Source organism: Oncorhynchus keta, chromosome 7 (assembly GCF_023373465.1).
Source record: "Oncorhynchus keta strain PuntledgeMale-10-30-2019 chromosome 7, Oket_V2, whole genome shotgun sequence".
In the NCBI taxonomy this organism is placed as follows: Eukaryota; Metazoa; Chordata; class Actinopteri; order Salmoniformes; family Salmonidae; genus Oncorhynchus; species Oncorhynchus keta.
The window spans coordinates 13,084,552-13,098,280 of NC_068427.1; the positions used below are offsets into that span (position 1 = coordinate 13,084,552).

General features: G+C 42.5%; 1 protein-coding gene across 2 annotated transcripts in view; it reads right to left on the bottom strand.

The window, feature by feature from the left end:
- Nucleotides 1-13,729, bottom strand: part of stk39 (serine threonine kinase 39) — a 30,584-nt gene that overhangs the window by 1,888 nt on the left and 14,967 nt on the right. For both annotated transcript variants that reach the window (XM_035773355.2, XM_035773356.2), the window contains 5 exons: nucleotides 11,956-12,012; nucleotides 11,061-11,128; nucleotides 2,226-2,278; nucleotides 2,013-2,081; nucleotides 1,608-1,672 (listed from right to left, as the gene is read on the bottom strand). In XM_035773355.2, coding sequence (XP_035629248.1) covers nucleotides 1,608-1,672; nucleotides 2,013-2,081; nucleotides 2,226-2,278; nucleotides 11,061-11,128; nucleotides 11,956-12,012 — 312 coding nt within the window. The remainder of the gene's footprint in view (nucleotides 1-1,607; nucleotides 1,673-2,012; nucleotides 2,082-2,225; nucleotides 2,279-11,060; nucleotides 11,129-11,955; nucleotides 12,013-13,729) is intronic.

Below are 13,729 nucleotides of genomic sequence, written 5' to 3' on the forward strand. Positions count from 1 at the left end.
ACACGCCTCATATCCTCAGAGATGGCGTCTTAACAGCCCTTTCAATTACTACATCAAGTTATTTCCCATTACTGTTGTGACTAGAACCATGTCTCTAGACATCATGGGGAACAAACGATGCAAAACGCACAACAATCATTTGCCTTCAGGTATTCATTTAATCGATTAATTAATAATAGTATGATGCGACAGCTTTCCACTGTGACTGGTTGCAGAGCAACCCACAGCACTCTTCTGTGTTATGTGCGTTGTACTGAAAAATAATGGTCTTTGTTAAAAGCTCTATGACCATGTGGCACAGGTCTCTGTTGCGTTTAATTAGGACGATATAGGCTGTCCTTTAAAACAAGGCTTTTTATATGTGCAGGACTTCTAAAAAGATCAGCAGGCATGCCTTTCTTTTTTTAAGAAACACATAATTACTTTGTCCGCACTTGCGTCACTGGCACTGATTACTCCACTAAAGGCCTCCAAAAAACTAGAGAAAAACGCTGATGAAATACAAGTTGTATTTTATCGACAGGTTCACTTGAGAGTGAGAGTTTCTACTGCTAAATTCTAAACTAATTATGCTCCTATGCTTGCCCCACAAGTAGGCCTTATTACTGGCAACATGCATTCAGATTGGTTTGAGTGGAGTCCCTGTGAGCCAATCGATATCCCTTTTTCACTTCACTATCCCCCCTGGAAGTGGTACAGTGTGAGTCAGTGGCCCAATATCTGCCTGCCTCCAGCAATTTACAGCAGAGCATGGAGAGGGGCTCTGTCTCTCCCCGGCGTCTGTGGCTGCAGCTGTCTGTGTAGAGGCCGCAAACATAATTCAGTGTTTCTGGTCGATATTTGGAGTTGAGTGGCTCTGTGTGACTTTGTGCCGCCTGGACTAGAGCAGTGTGTTAACAAATAGAAGTGGGAAAGTGCTCTGGCCAATATATATATATATACACACCCGGGCCAGGCCCCAGCCAGCAGCACAGTCTGCCTGCTGCCCCACTAAGTCCTCTGATGCAGTTCTGCACTCCAGAGAGTCTCCAGCGACATTCACCATCTGCCGATAAGACATGGCAGAAAGGGCGGACAGTGATGTACTGTGACCCACCGCACAGATGTTGTTTACCTCATCCGCGCCATCTAAAAGGGCGCTAGAAAATAGCCCTAACACTATGGCAAACCACCTGGGATTGTCATTAATTGCTTCCTTTTAATTATTCTCCGTAGAGAAATTGAATTGTTTTGCTCGGTGTGGATCAATGTAAATCCCATCGCGCCGTGCACGGGGGGGAAGCATACGTGCAGATTAGGAGCGTCACCCATCAGTTACCCCACTTAAAAGGACAAAGCCAGTGCTGCGACACGCCTGTCATCACAGATTTCTCCCATTCTCTAGCACCACCGCTCATTTGGGATTTGAACGGTGTGTCTATTTCCAGACATCACAACCCTAGAGCATTGTCCTTTAACATACATATTATGACAGTACATTTTCTCAAGTCAATTCGTCGGTGTGATGTAATGCTGTGTGTTTTTTTGGGGGGGAAGCATCCCGCTCTTATTTCGCGTAGCTATCTTGAGACATGAGGTGGTGTGACATTTACCGTCTGGGTACTCACCAGTTTAAAGGTCAACACTTTGTAGGTGGTCGGGTCATCTACAATCTTCTGAAGGTTAGCCGCAACTGCAAGGTAATGTTATATATATAAAGAATGCACGCGTTAATAGTGTTGTTACACTGTCACATCAGATAATCACAGATCACATTCATTAATCAAGACCATACAGAGCTGGTCTTATGCTTCACATTGACTTTGAGAGGGATATGATTATTTTGAAAATACCAGACCGGGGTCAAATACATTTGTCAAATCCGTTCCTCAATACTTTAACTGTGCTTGATTTTGTTTGCCCAGTAAAATAGTCCCAGACGTACAAAGTCCAAGCTAAATCAAGCACACCTCACGCGGAAAATACACCCTAAGCCCCGCAGTATAACAGAAAAACAAGGATGAGACATTTACCGGCAGCAACATCGTGTCCATTGACAAGACCAGCTGAGAACAGTTCCTGGGAAACCCCAGTAGCCGTGTCTACGGAGAGACACACAGTATTACAACCAGGTGAGAAGTAAACATGTGACCAACGGTACTACAGTACACTTCAATACCAAATACAATAACGGGCGCTAATAACAACATTATAACACGAGCTTCTTCACTTTGTGCAGCTTTTACCTCGGCCAGGAGTGAACTCAAAGCGGATGTCATTCAGCTCCTTCCTGGAGTTCCTAAGAAGAGAGATGAGAAGTTGATTAGTATAAGATGTGCCACGTGTAAGATGTGCCCAACAGGCTGTCCTCCATAGGAACAGACAGGATGTCCAGGACCTAGTTAGTCTGGTCCCAGATCTGTTTGTGCTTTAAGACAACTATGGCATGACAATAGTCAGATGAGTTGGCTACTACAGCGCAAACAAATCTGGGACCAGGCCAAGACTCCCTGAACGGTCTATTTCATTTAGACTGTCTGAGGAGGCTCCTGACAAGCGGACCCCAAGGAATAGTGGAATGGAAAAAGACAGCCTGGCTGCCACATCCACACTTTAACACCACAAGTCTCTAGGCTTAACACAGGGGGTCATGTTAAGCAGATCAGATTTTCTTACTAACTGCTTCAGTCAGTGTTACTACTAGCTACTCTAATATCATCCTGTATTTACTGACAACACAGTTGGTGAAGAATTAGTGCGGAAATGTTCATCTTTGCATGTGTCTTGTGCATATGAAATAGGCAGCATTGTAAGCTCAATAAATAGATGCTTTTATGATGCATTGTAAGTCTTGTGTAGGGTTCCTAAGAACAGCTGACTGATGGCTACAGTAAACGCCATGTTTATAGTGCATCGGCCAAACCCTCACTCTGCTCTGTGTACCAGTGAGGCATATACAGTATACAGCCTTTTGCGGTGACAACGTATGTAGAAGTTCTCTCTGCACAGACAATAGAAGGCTAACATGATTATGATTAAAAATATATATATATATGTATGTACTGTATGTATGTATGTATATTATATTACAGAGAATCTCAATGGGTTCCATGAAGTAGATATTGTAACTGTGCTAATGCAATCACGTACTTGCGGCTGTGGAAGATTGACAGATTTGGACATTTGATTTGGATTTGAAGTGTTCTTGCAGTGGAATGACCAGAATAAGGAAATACATATTTCCAGCAATATCTCATGCCCATTTGAATCACTATGGTTACATGTACTATGTTTAAAATCCCGCAAACAGTGTAATTGTTGTTGTCCGTCGAAATACAAAAGTAGTTCGAACATATTTTAAATTACAAACATGTTCACAAGCCTCATTTGAATTAAACCATAATTACATTTTCACAAGGACTTTAAGTCATTGGTAAAGCTAAAATGAGTTATAATTAATAAAAGCATGTCTGAGTTATACTACTGCCTGAAGTGTTTCCACAATCTCAATGTCCTTGACCTTTTTATATAGCTCTGGTTTAGGAGAAGAAAACAGATGAATTCCTACATGAATGCAATCTGGGGGATTTTCATATTTGTCACCTGTACATGATTGATCCTTTACTGAGGTCAGATGAAGTGTCGGAACGCAGCTGAAACAGGGAATATTGAAGCTCAGTTGCAATTGTATTATTGGTCTTATGTAAAACATGTAGAATATTTTCTTCTTCCAGAGGGTGATAGAAGCAAAACAGCAGAAGGTTGGCTGAGGATAATGGTGTAAAAAGGGCTTTAGTAGTAGTAATGTAGGGCTCACATATGGCTCAGAACTACCACCGCCTATTCATTTATACAGCTTTCTTATGCAGCAACTTCAATCCAGCAAGAAAAGACAATGCCTCTCCTAAGAAACTGCATGATAGGCCACATTAAGTGAAAGTCCATCCACATGTCTACCCTATGTTAATTTTACGCTATGCAACCCTGGGTAAATTCTCTCTAACATTTCCATTAATACAGTACATGGTGAATTTAGTCCTAAAAACTACTCCCTACACAGTGGCTGATGGGTGTGACAGCTTTTGTACAGTGTCGTGGGAGTGGATTAATTTGGGCTGTAATTAAGATGCATAAATCACATCCATCTAAGCCCACCTGCTAGCCCCCGATTCACATTTCACAGGACATGTTGCATGTAAGTAACATGCTCCGATACATCATTGAGGGCTGATTTAGTTCTGAGAGAGAGAGCGAGAAAGAGAGAGACAGAGAGAGAGAGAGAGAGAGAGAGAGAGAGAAAGAGAGAGAGAGAGAGAGAGAGGATTTCCATCAGCTGCCTGTGAGTCAACTTTACTCGTCCAATTTTGCAGATTCGCAGCTAGAGAGAGGAAGTCAGGGGCGAAACCTGAACTTAGCAGATGGATGTAGGATGTCTGCAATCTCCCCATTTCAGCCACGGACAGTGTGAGAGCGTGCTGTAAAGGGATGATGTAACCACACCTGTGTCAGAGGGCCTGAGCCCGGCGTCTCTATTTGCCTACTTAGTCCTGCTCCAGAGAGATGGGCAGCAGATGCCTGGAAAGTCTCTGTCAGCTTATATTGTGGGAGGTAAATAAACCACACACACAGATTGAGAAACAGTTTAGGAGTTTTCTTTTTTCTTTTAAAACTTCAGTATTCCAGAGTCTTGCTACCAGTGGTAAGATTTTCCTAAATAACTGTGTAAAGTTTTAAGTTTCAGGTTTTATCAGCACAGGGACAGAATAAGACCATGATTTTGCTCAGTCATCTTCAAATCCCAGCATACCACACCCTCCAAATGAATCACCAGCGATGCCAGTGGGCACTAGCAAGCATTAGGGAGATAGGAGTGTTTACTCGGTAAAGCATGAACTACAATAACTCTTGGGTGTATAGAGGGGTGTTCTATCTGCTAAAACAGATTTCCCCTGGTAGGCAATGGGAGCTCAGGCAAACACTTGACTGGCAAACACTGGGACTAAGGACTTTCTCAGACTAAAAGAGAAGTGACAAGTTCGCAAGTTTACATTACAGTAACAGGCCTAGCCGAGGGTACTTCCGCAAAATCTCTAGGCAATCTCTCGTAGTGAAAAGAGGCTCTGAGAGAAACTGCCAGTCTCAGGTCCCTTGAGTACCTCAGGTAATGTTAGTCTAAAGAACACATTAACACTTCTGAACTGCACTCTGTAACTGAAGCTGTTTACTGTCTGTCCTGACCAGAATTATGATTGGTATGTTGGGGAAAGTTAGGTGTAAAGCTCTGAGTATTTACCGCAGTTCAAGACCGAGGCCAGGTAAAACAGACGGTCTGTTGTGTATCGACTACACAAGAGTCCTCTAAATCCTGTGTAGCAGTGACAGGGGGGTAATTTCTTAACACACCAACAAACACAATCAATACACACACCTGGGGGTAAACTGGGGAGTGTTTGGAGTCCGATGAAAAGTACTTCAGCGCTTTAGCCTAGAAAATGCCTACATGAATGGGCCCACAATGTGAGAGGAGACAGTGTTAATGTGCCAGTAATTCATTTGGGATGGATTGTGCTGGCATGTAATTTTGCGTTCTCATATTTTGGCTTCCTATTGGAGGAAAGTATAGCTCATAGTTCTCTATATAAATGACTCATTGAAAGGGGTTTAATTGAGCAATAAGGCCTGGGGGGGTGTGGTATATGGCCAATATACCATGGCAAAGGGCTGTTCTTATGCACAACGCAATGCAGAGTGCCTGGATACAGGCCTTAACTGTGTAATATTGGCCATATACCACAAACTTCTGCGATGCCTTATTGCTATTATCAACTGGTTACCAATGTAATTAGAGCAGTAAAAATAAATGTTTCATCATACCCGTGGTATGTGGTCTGATATAACACAGCTGTCAGCCAGTCAGCATTCAGGGCTCGAACCACCCGGTTTATAATTCAGTTTAAACACTACAAAGCACAATAGCCACATATGCCTGGAGCACTGTTGGTTCATTGGTTGACTTCTGTCCTCCCATCATTACATATACAGTGCAATCAATCAGCAAACAATTGCCAGTGAAGATGACGTGTCAAATGTACAAAATAACATTTTTCAACACCCAGGTCATTCAAAAATGTCCTGTTGTTCTTATTGTCTTTTCATTTCAGGTTCCTGACGGTTCAAGTCCCTCAGTGTGTCTGAGATCCTTTCTCTGTTTCAGACATACATCAACATCCCATCTGAATAGAGTTCTCTAAAGAACCTTCATCAACGGGTTCACAATAGCATAAATCCTTTTCTAATCAGCCTTAACACCCTCATCAGTTTTGGGAAGAGAATTGATTGTGCTGTGTTGTTCTTTCAGATGCAATTAAGTTTTCCAATTAGCTTTTTATTTTTCCCAAGAGAGCCACCACCCCAATAGCACCAGAACTCTGTTCATGACTTTAGTCTTCGGCGAGGCAATTGTTGAATTAAACCATAATTACGTTTTAATCTGCATTGATTATCGTGATTACAAAGCGGAAAACTTTGGAAAAGCAACAAGATAAATCTTATAATCATTGTATGGAGGAGTATTAGTAACAGGCTGCAGATCAATCACAGATTAAAATATTAAGATGTATCCATAAGAGAGTGATTACTGTAATGCCATTGTGACTGGAGAGAGATATAGCTGGCACTGTTCTATGTGGGCTTTAATAATGCTATAGGTTTCAGGTTGAATCAGGTCAGATAACTCCAATACCCCCCGACTTCTACTCTGCCCCCACCCCAACAACATTCATCACTGTTGCAGTTCTGATTATTATTTTATTGTTAAAACGTGTTGTTTTTATTTCACTCAATGTTCATGCTGCTGCTTCCCCTATGGTCATTCCACCCCACCCCCTCAACAGTCTTTATCCTGCCTCTACCCCAATGGACATGCATCACTGTCTCTACCCCAATGGACATGCATCACTGTCTCTACCCCAATGGACATGCATCACAGTTGTTATGATATATATAGTGCTATTTCTATTTCAGTCTTTTTATGACAAATGTTCATTATTTCACTTCACTTAGTCCTGCATGTAGGAAGCCTAAGATTCCCCACTGTACCCTGCAATCCCACCAGCAACCCTGTATTAAACACGCTGGATCTCGTTCCTGTTTTCCCACAAAACAAATGGGATTTGAATGGAAATGAACTCCAGTGACGTCACTTGTCCTCCCATTATGTTAACTAGATAGCAAGCAAAGAATTGAGTAAGAATTGTAAGAATTCCCAAGCTCCGTTGGGATACCCTAAAAAATACGCAAAATAACATTCATTTCTGTGATTCCTTTGCTCCCCCTAACACGCATATTCAGTACCCTCAGCATGTTTTCTACACTTAGCCCTTTGTACTTCTTCCTCTCTCAAACGCTTGACTTTTCTTCAGTTTAGCCTTAATCCTGCTGTCAAGCGCTCAATAAATCCAGACTTAAAGAATCTGTCCTCACAAGTATGGTTGCATCACAAATAACACGCTTCAAAAGTAGCGCACTAGGGAATAGGGTGCCACTTAACTCCCTGCACTGTATCTGCTAATAAGGACCTACTGTTTGTCACACACATATGAAGCCAGTAAATGTGACCAGTGACCATGTCATCTCCTGATCCTCTGGGGACCGTGTACCAGCAGAGCTCTTTAGGCTGGTGTATTACAAACTGTAGTGACACGGAGGTTTTCTGTCACGTGAAAAGAGACGATGAGTGCACATGATAGTGTTATAATGTAACGCTGTTGTATCACTGCCCAGATTACAGCACATTCACAGAGCTGTGAAATGTGACCAATATTATTCACCCCTATACAAAGGTACTGTATCTTCCCAGCGAATCGAATGTAATGTAATGCTCTGTCAAGTGCTTCCAGGACTATTTTTACAGTTCGTGGACTAAACAGGGCTATAGAGAAACCTCTATGCAAATACATCGACGTCGTAGTTCTCCATAATGCGTGTCAAAACCGATTGCAATAGAGCCCCATTCATTATCGCTCTATGGGAGATTGGGAGTTGCATTTGAGTTTATCTGAAGTCCTTCGGGCTAAAAGAGGGCTTGAAATTGAGAGGCCTGATAAATGAGCTGCTCTCTGTTGGCTGCTGCCAGACAGGGGCTGGCTGTTTCAGCACGGATCAGAGGTGTGGATCTTGTCAGTTGACTTTTGACTTAATCTACCCAGACACGTCACTGAAATCCATTTGCTGTGGAGAGGCTGCCCTCAGCGCAGAGCAGGATAGGTTTAATACATAGCACATTCAACTAGCCACTTTATCTCTCTGAGTTTGGGCTGAGTTTGGGCTGATTCTACAGTACATCGCTCCCCATACGCGGCAAAGAAAAACAGGCTCAAACTCCTGCAATGAATGGAACTCTGGTCACTGAGAAATAGCTACAGCCCCACTGCTCACAGAAGCGTCCATTTATTTACATGTCAGGGTTAGAATAATTACACTACTCTCGTAGCCAACCCTCTAGTTGGCCTGCTGGTGTGCAGTGGAGGGGAAGGCTTTGTGTTGCGCAGGGGGCCTGGGGAGGCCTCTTCAGATGCTGACTTATCTCATCGACCCAGAGTCTACTCTGCACCCAGCGCGGCATTCAGCCCATCAGGGAGCAGAAGGCAGACTTTAAAATGTCCAGAAACACTTCATTCTCTGTGTCTGGGGCAGACATCTTAATGCGCACGCGCGCAGTTTTGCACATTTGCATTGCATATTCTGCTTTTAGACAATGGGTTTAAATCTGCTTCCATTTTGCTGAGGGGGAAGTAAAAAGGATATCAATTCAATGCAATAAATATAAGCTACATTCTTATTTATTATATTATTATTATTATTATTATTCTTGGGAAAGGATTTGAGTGCTTAGAGGAGTGTTGAGGCCAAATCAACACTAATTATCATATCATAAAAAAGACCACATATATAAACAGTGATAAGTCTGAGCCAAAATCTAATCCTAAACCTATTCCATATTGGTCACAAGTCTTGCTACAGCCTTTAATTGTGTTCTTTAACCTGGCCAGGTCAGTGTTGGTAAGTCTGGTGGCAGCGCAGGTCATTCGCAAGTCATTAACAGCCCTCTAATTCAGGGATGGGCAACTGGTGACCTGCGGATCTATTCCCCAACAAAATATATACACTACACAAAACATTAAGAACACCTTGCGCTTTCCATGACAGACTGACCAGGTGAATCCAGGTAAAAGGATTCATTAATTTGTTAAATCCACTTCAATCAATGTAGATGAAGGGGAGGAGACAGGTTAAAGAAGCCTTGAGACAATTGAGATTCAGAGGGTGAATGTGCAAGACAAAAAATGTAAGTGCCTTTGAACGGGGTATAGTAGTAAGTGCCAGGCACACCGGTTTGTGGTTTGTGTCAAGAACTACAACGCTGCTGGATTTTTCATGCTCAACAGTTTCCCGTGTGTATCAACAATGTATCAATGTATCAATCAACAATCTAGCCAACTTTACACAACTGTGGGAAGCATTGGAGTCAAATTGGGCCAGCATCTCTGTGGAGCGCTTTCAACACCTTGTACAGTCCATTCCCTGACGAATTGAGGCTGTTCTGAAGGCAAAAGAGGGAGCTGCAGCTCAATATTCCTAATGTTTGGTATACTCAGTACTGAACAAAAATATAAACACAACATGTAAAGCGTTGGTCACATGTTCCATGAGACAAAACATTTTTTTTTGAAGATGAAATGTTCTATATGCACAGAAAACGTATTTCTCTCAATGCACAAATGTGTTTACATCCCTGTTAGTGAGCATTTCTCCTTTGCCAAGATAATCCATCCCCCTGACAGGTATGGCATATCAAGAAGCTGATTAAACAGCATACTCATTACACAGGTGCACCTTGTGCAGTTTTGACTAACAGCACAGTGCCACAGATGTTTCAAGTTTTTAGGGAGAGTGTTTTGGCATGCTGACTGCAGGAATGTCCCCCAGAGCGGTTGCCAGAGAATTTAACATTAATTTCTCTACCATAAGCTGCCTCCAATGTCGTTTTAGAGAATTTGGCAGTAAGTCCAACCTGCATCACAACCGCAGACCACGTGTAACCACACCACACCAGCCCAGGACATCCACATCTGGCTTCTTCACCTGTAGGATTGTCTGAGGGGGTGTGGAGGGTGCTGAGGAGTATTTCTGTCTGTAATAAAGCCCTTTTGTGGGAAAAAACAAATTATATTTGGCTGAGCCTGGCTTCCCAGTGGGTAGGCCTGGCTGCCAAGTGGGTGGGCCTGTGCCCTCCAAGGACTACCCATGGCTACACCCCTGCCTAGTTGTGAAATCCATAGATTAGGGCCTAATGAATGTATTTCAATTGACTCCAACTCAGTTAAAGCGTTGAAATTGTTGTTCGGTATATATATAAACTCAACAAAAAAAGAAATGTCCTCTCACTGTCAACTGCGTTTATTTTCAGCAAACTTGACATGTGTAAATATTTGTAATAATATAACAAGATTCAACAACTGAGACATAAACTGAACAAGTTCCAGAGACATGTGACTAACAGAAATGGAATAATGTGTCCCTGAACAAATGGAGGGTCAAAATTAAAAGTAAGTCAGTATCTGGTGTGGCCACCAGCTGCATTAAGTACTGCAGTGCATTTCCTCCTCATGGACTGCACCATTTGCCAGTTCTTGCTGTGAAATGTTACCCCACTCTTCTATGGCAAAATGTGTATAATTGCAGGAAAATAGTTCTGGGGGGGTATGGGGGGTATGGATGTGACTACGCAGAACTGCCAGCAACTGCAGCCCCTCATGATTAATTCAGATTTTTTTGTGGCCCCCGCCCCCATCAAAGTTGTCCATCCCTGCTCTAATTCAATCCCTGAGAACACAGATATGCAGAGCGGAGCAAATGGAGAGTCAATGGAGTGTAACACTCTCCTCCCTCCAACACAACCGCTCAGCCAGATTAGAGAGAAACGGCCCTTGGTTCTGTCAGATGATCCCATTAGAGGGCCAAGACATCATTAGGTCATCATTAGGTCTATTAACAGCAGGACAAATTCAAACTCTGCTTACCTTAGCCTTAGGACCATATTCAGAGCAACTTGAATATAGGGCCCTGTGTTCTTCTCAAACGGTTGCACCTATAAGTAAAGAGTGAGTCTGGTGAGTCAATAAAGCCAGCAAGTCCTCAATACTGTATCTCCTGGAGTATAGAAAATATATATATGTATCTTGCACTATGCTGAAATTATTAAACTACAAAACCAATAGAAGTATACATGAATTAATTCACACAAAATACATTCAATATCTACAGTGTATATACTTCTATTGATGCACTCTGACAAGATTATTCTGTTTATGAGGAGGCACAATCAGTAAAAAACATTTTTTATTTAACCTCTATTTAACTAGGCAAGCCAGTTAAGAATAAATTCGTATTTATAATGACGGCCTACACCGGCCAAACCCTAACCCCGGGCGACGTGGGCCAATTGTGCGCCACCCTATGAGACTCCAAATCACTGCCGGTTGGGATACAGCCCAGGATCGTATCAGGGTCTGTAGTGATGCCTCTAGCACTGAGATGCAGTGCCTTAGACCGCTGCGCCAACCGGGACCCTTGACGCTGACTAGATCCTGACTCAACAAAGTAAGAACCGCAGTAGCACTTATGGCCTCTATCATTGTCGGACACGGGGGATGAACCTCAAACTACTCTGGCTCATTTCTGAAATGACAATGGCCAGTGAGAGAATGACACGGGGCCTTTCAGATGACTTTAGAGCTGGCAGTATCAGCAGGATGTCCATTTACTCAGAGTTATTACCTGCTGAAAGGGCCCCTCCAGGAGCCACTGGGAGATTGGCACATACTCACACATAATCAGTGGGGCATCAAGGTCACTGAATCATGACAAATTAACGTCTGCCTCTGCTGCTGGTGGTGATGATACTGAAACCCTCACCTGGGGATGCTGAATGGATAGCCCTTCCATGGGAACACTATTGGCATTCTCCTCATCCTGTGGCACAAAAAGAAAGGCATTTAGTAAACTATATATTTTTGTGTGCTATGGAAAGGGTGTTTAGTGGGTGAACATTGTTAAGAATAGGAAATATTTGCCCAAGATCAAGGTCATGGTCAAGGTCATTGCTCAACTCAGTCAGCAAATAGAGAAGAGTCAATAGAAAACAATTAATATGTAAAACATTTTGCTGTTTTGTTTATGAACATTCAAAAAGAGAAAGCATCTACAGTTGAAGTCGGAAGTTTACATACACCTTAGCTAAATACATTTAAACTCAGTTTTCCACAATTCCTGACATTTAATTCAAGTAAAAAATCCCTGTCTCAGGTCAGTTAGGATCACCACTTTATTTTAAGAAAGTGAAATGTCAGAATAATAGTAGAGATAATTATTTATTTCAGCTTTTATTTCTTTCATCACATTCCCAGTGGTTCAGAAGTTAACATACACTCAATTAATATTTGGTAGCATTGCTTTTAAATTGTTTAACTTGGGTCAAACGTTTCAGGTAGCCTTTCACAAGCTTCCAACAATGAGTTGGGTGAATGTTGGCCCATTCCTCCTGACAGAGCTGGTGTAACTGAGTCAGGTTTGTAGGCCTCATTGCTCGCACACGCTTTTTCAGTTCTGCCCACAAATGTTCTATGGGATTGGGGTCAGGGCTTTGTGATGGCCACTCCAATACCTTGACTTTGTTGTCCTTAAGCCATTTTGCCACAACTTTGGAAGTATGCTTGGGGTCTATGTCCATTTGGAAAACCCATTTGCAACCAAGCTTCAACTTCCTGACTGATGTCTTGAGATGTTGCTTCAATATATCCACAATATTGTCCAGCCTCATGATGCCATCTATTTTGTGAAGTGCACCAGTCCCTCCTGCAGCAAAGCACCCCCACAACATGATGCTGCCACCCCTGTACTTCACGGTTGGGATGGTTTTCTTCGGCTTGCAAGCCTCCCCCTTTTTCCTCCAAACATAAGGATGGTCATTATGGCCAAACAGTTATATTTTTGTTTGATCAGACCAGAGGACATTCTCCAAAAAGTACGATCTTTGTCCCTATGTGCAGTTGCAAACTGTAGTCTGGCTTTTTTGTGGCTTTTTTTTTGGAGCAGTGGCTTCTTCCTTGCAGAGTGGCCTTTCAGGAGATGTCGATATAGGACTTGTTTTACTGTGGATATAGATACTTTTGTACCCGTTTCCTCCAGCATCTTCACAAGGTCCTTTGCTGTTGTTCTGGGATTGATTTGCAGTTTTCACACCAAAGTATGTTCATCTCTAGGAGACAGAACACGTCTCCTTCCTGAGCGATATGATGGCTGTGTGGTCCCATGGTGTTTATACTTGCGTACTATAGTTAGTACAGATGAACATGGTACCCTCAGGCGTTTGGAAATTGCTCCCAAGGATGAACCAGACTTGAGGAAGTCTACCTTTTTTTTCTGAGGTCTTGGCTGATTTCTTTTGATTTTCCCATGATATTAAGCAGAGGCACTGAGTTTGAAGGTAGGCCTTGAAATACATCCACAGGTAAACCTCCAATTGACTCAAGTTATGTCAATTAGCCTATCAGAAGCTTCTAAAGCCATGACATCATTTTCTGGAATTTTCCAAGCTGTTTACAGGCACAGTCAACTTAGTGTATGTAAACTTCTGACCCACTGGAATTGTGATACAGTGAATTAGAAGTGAAATAATCTTTACTTGTGT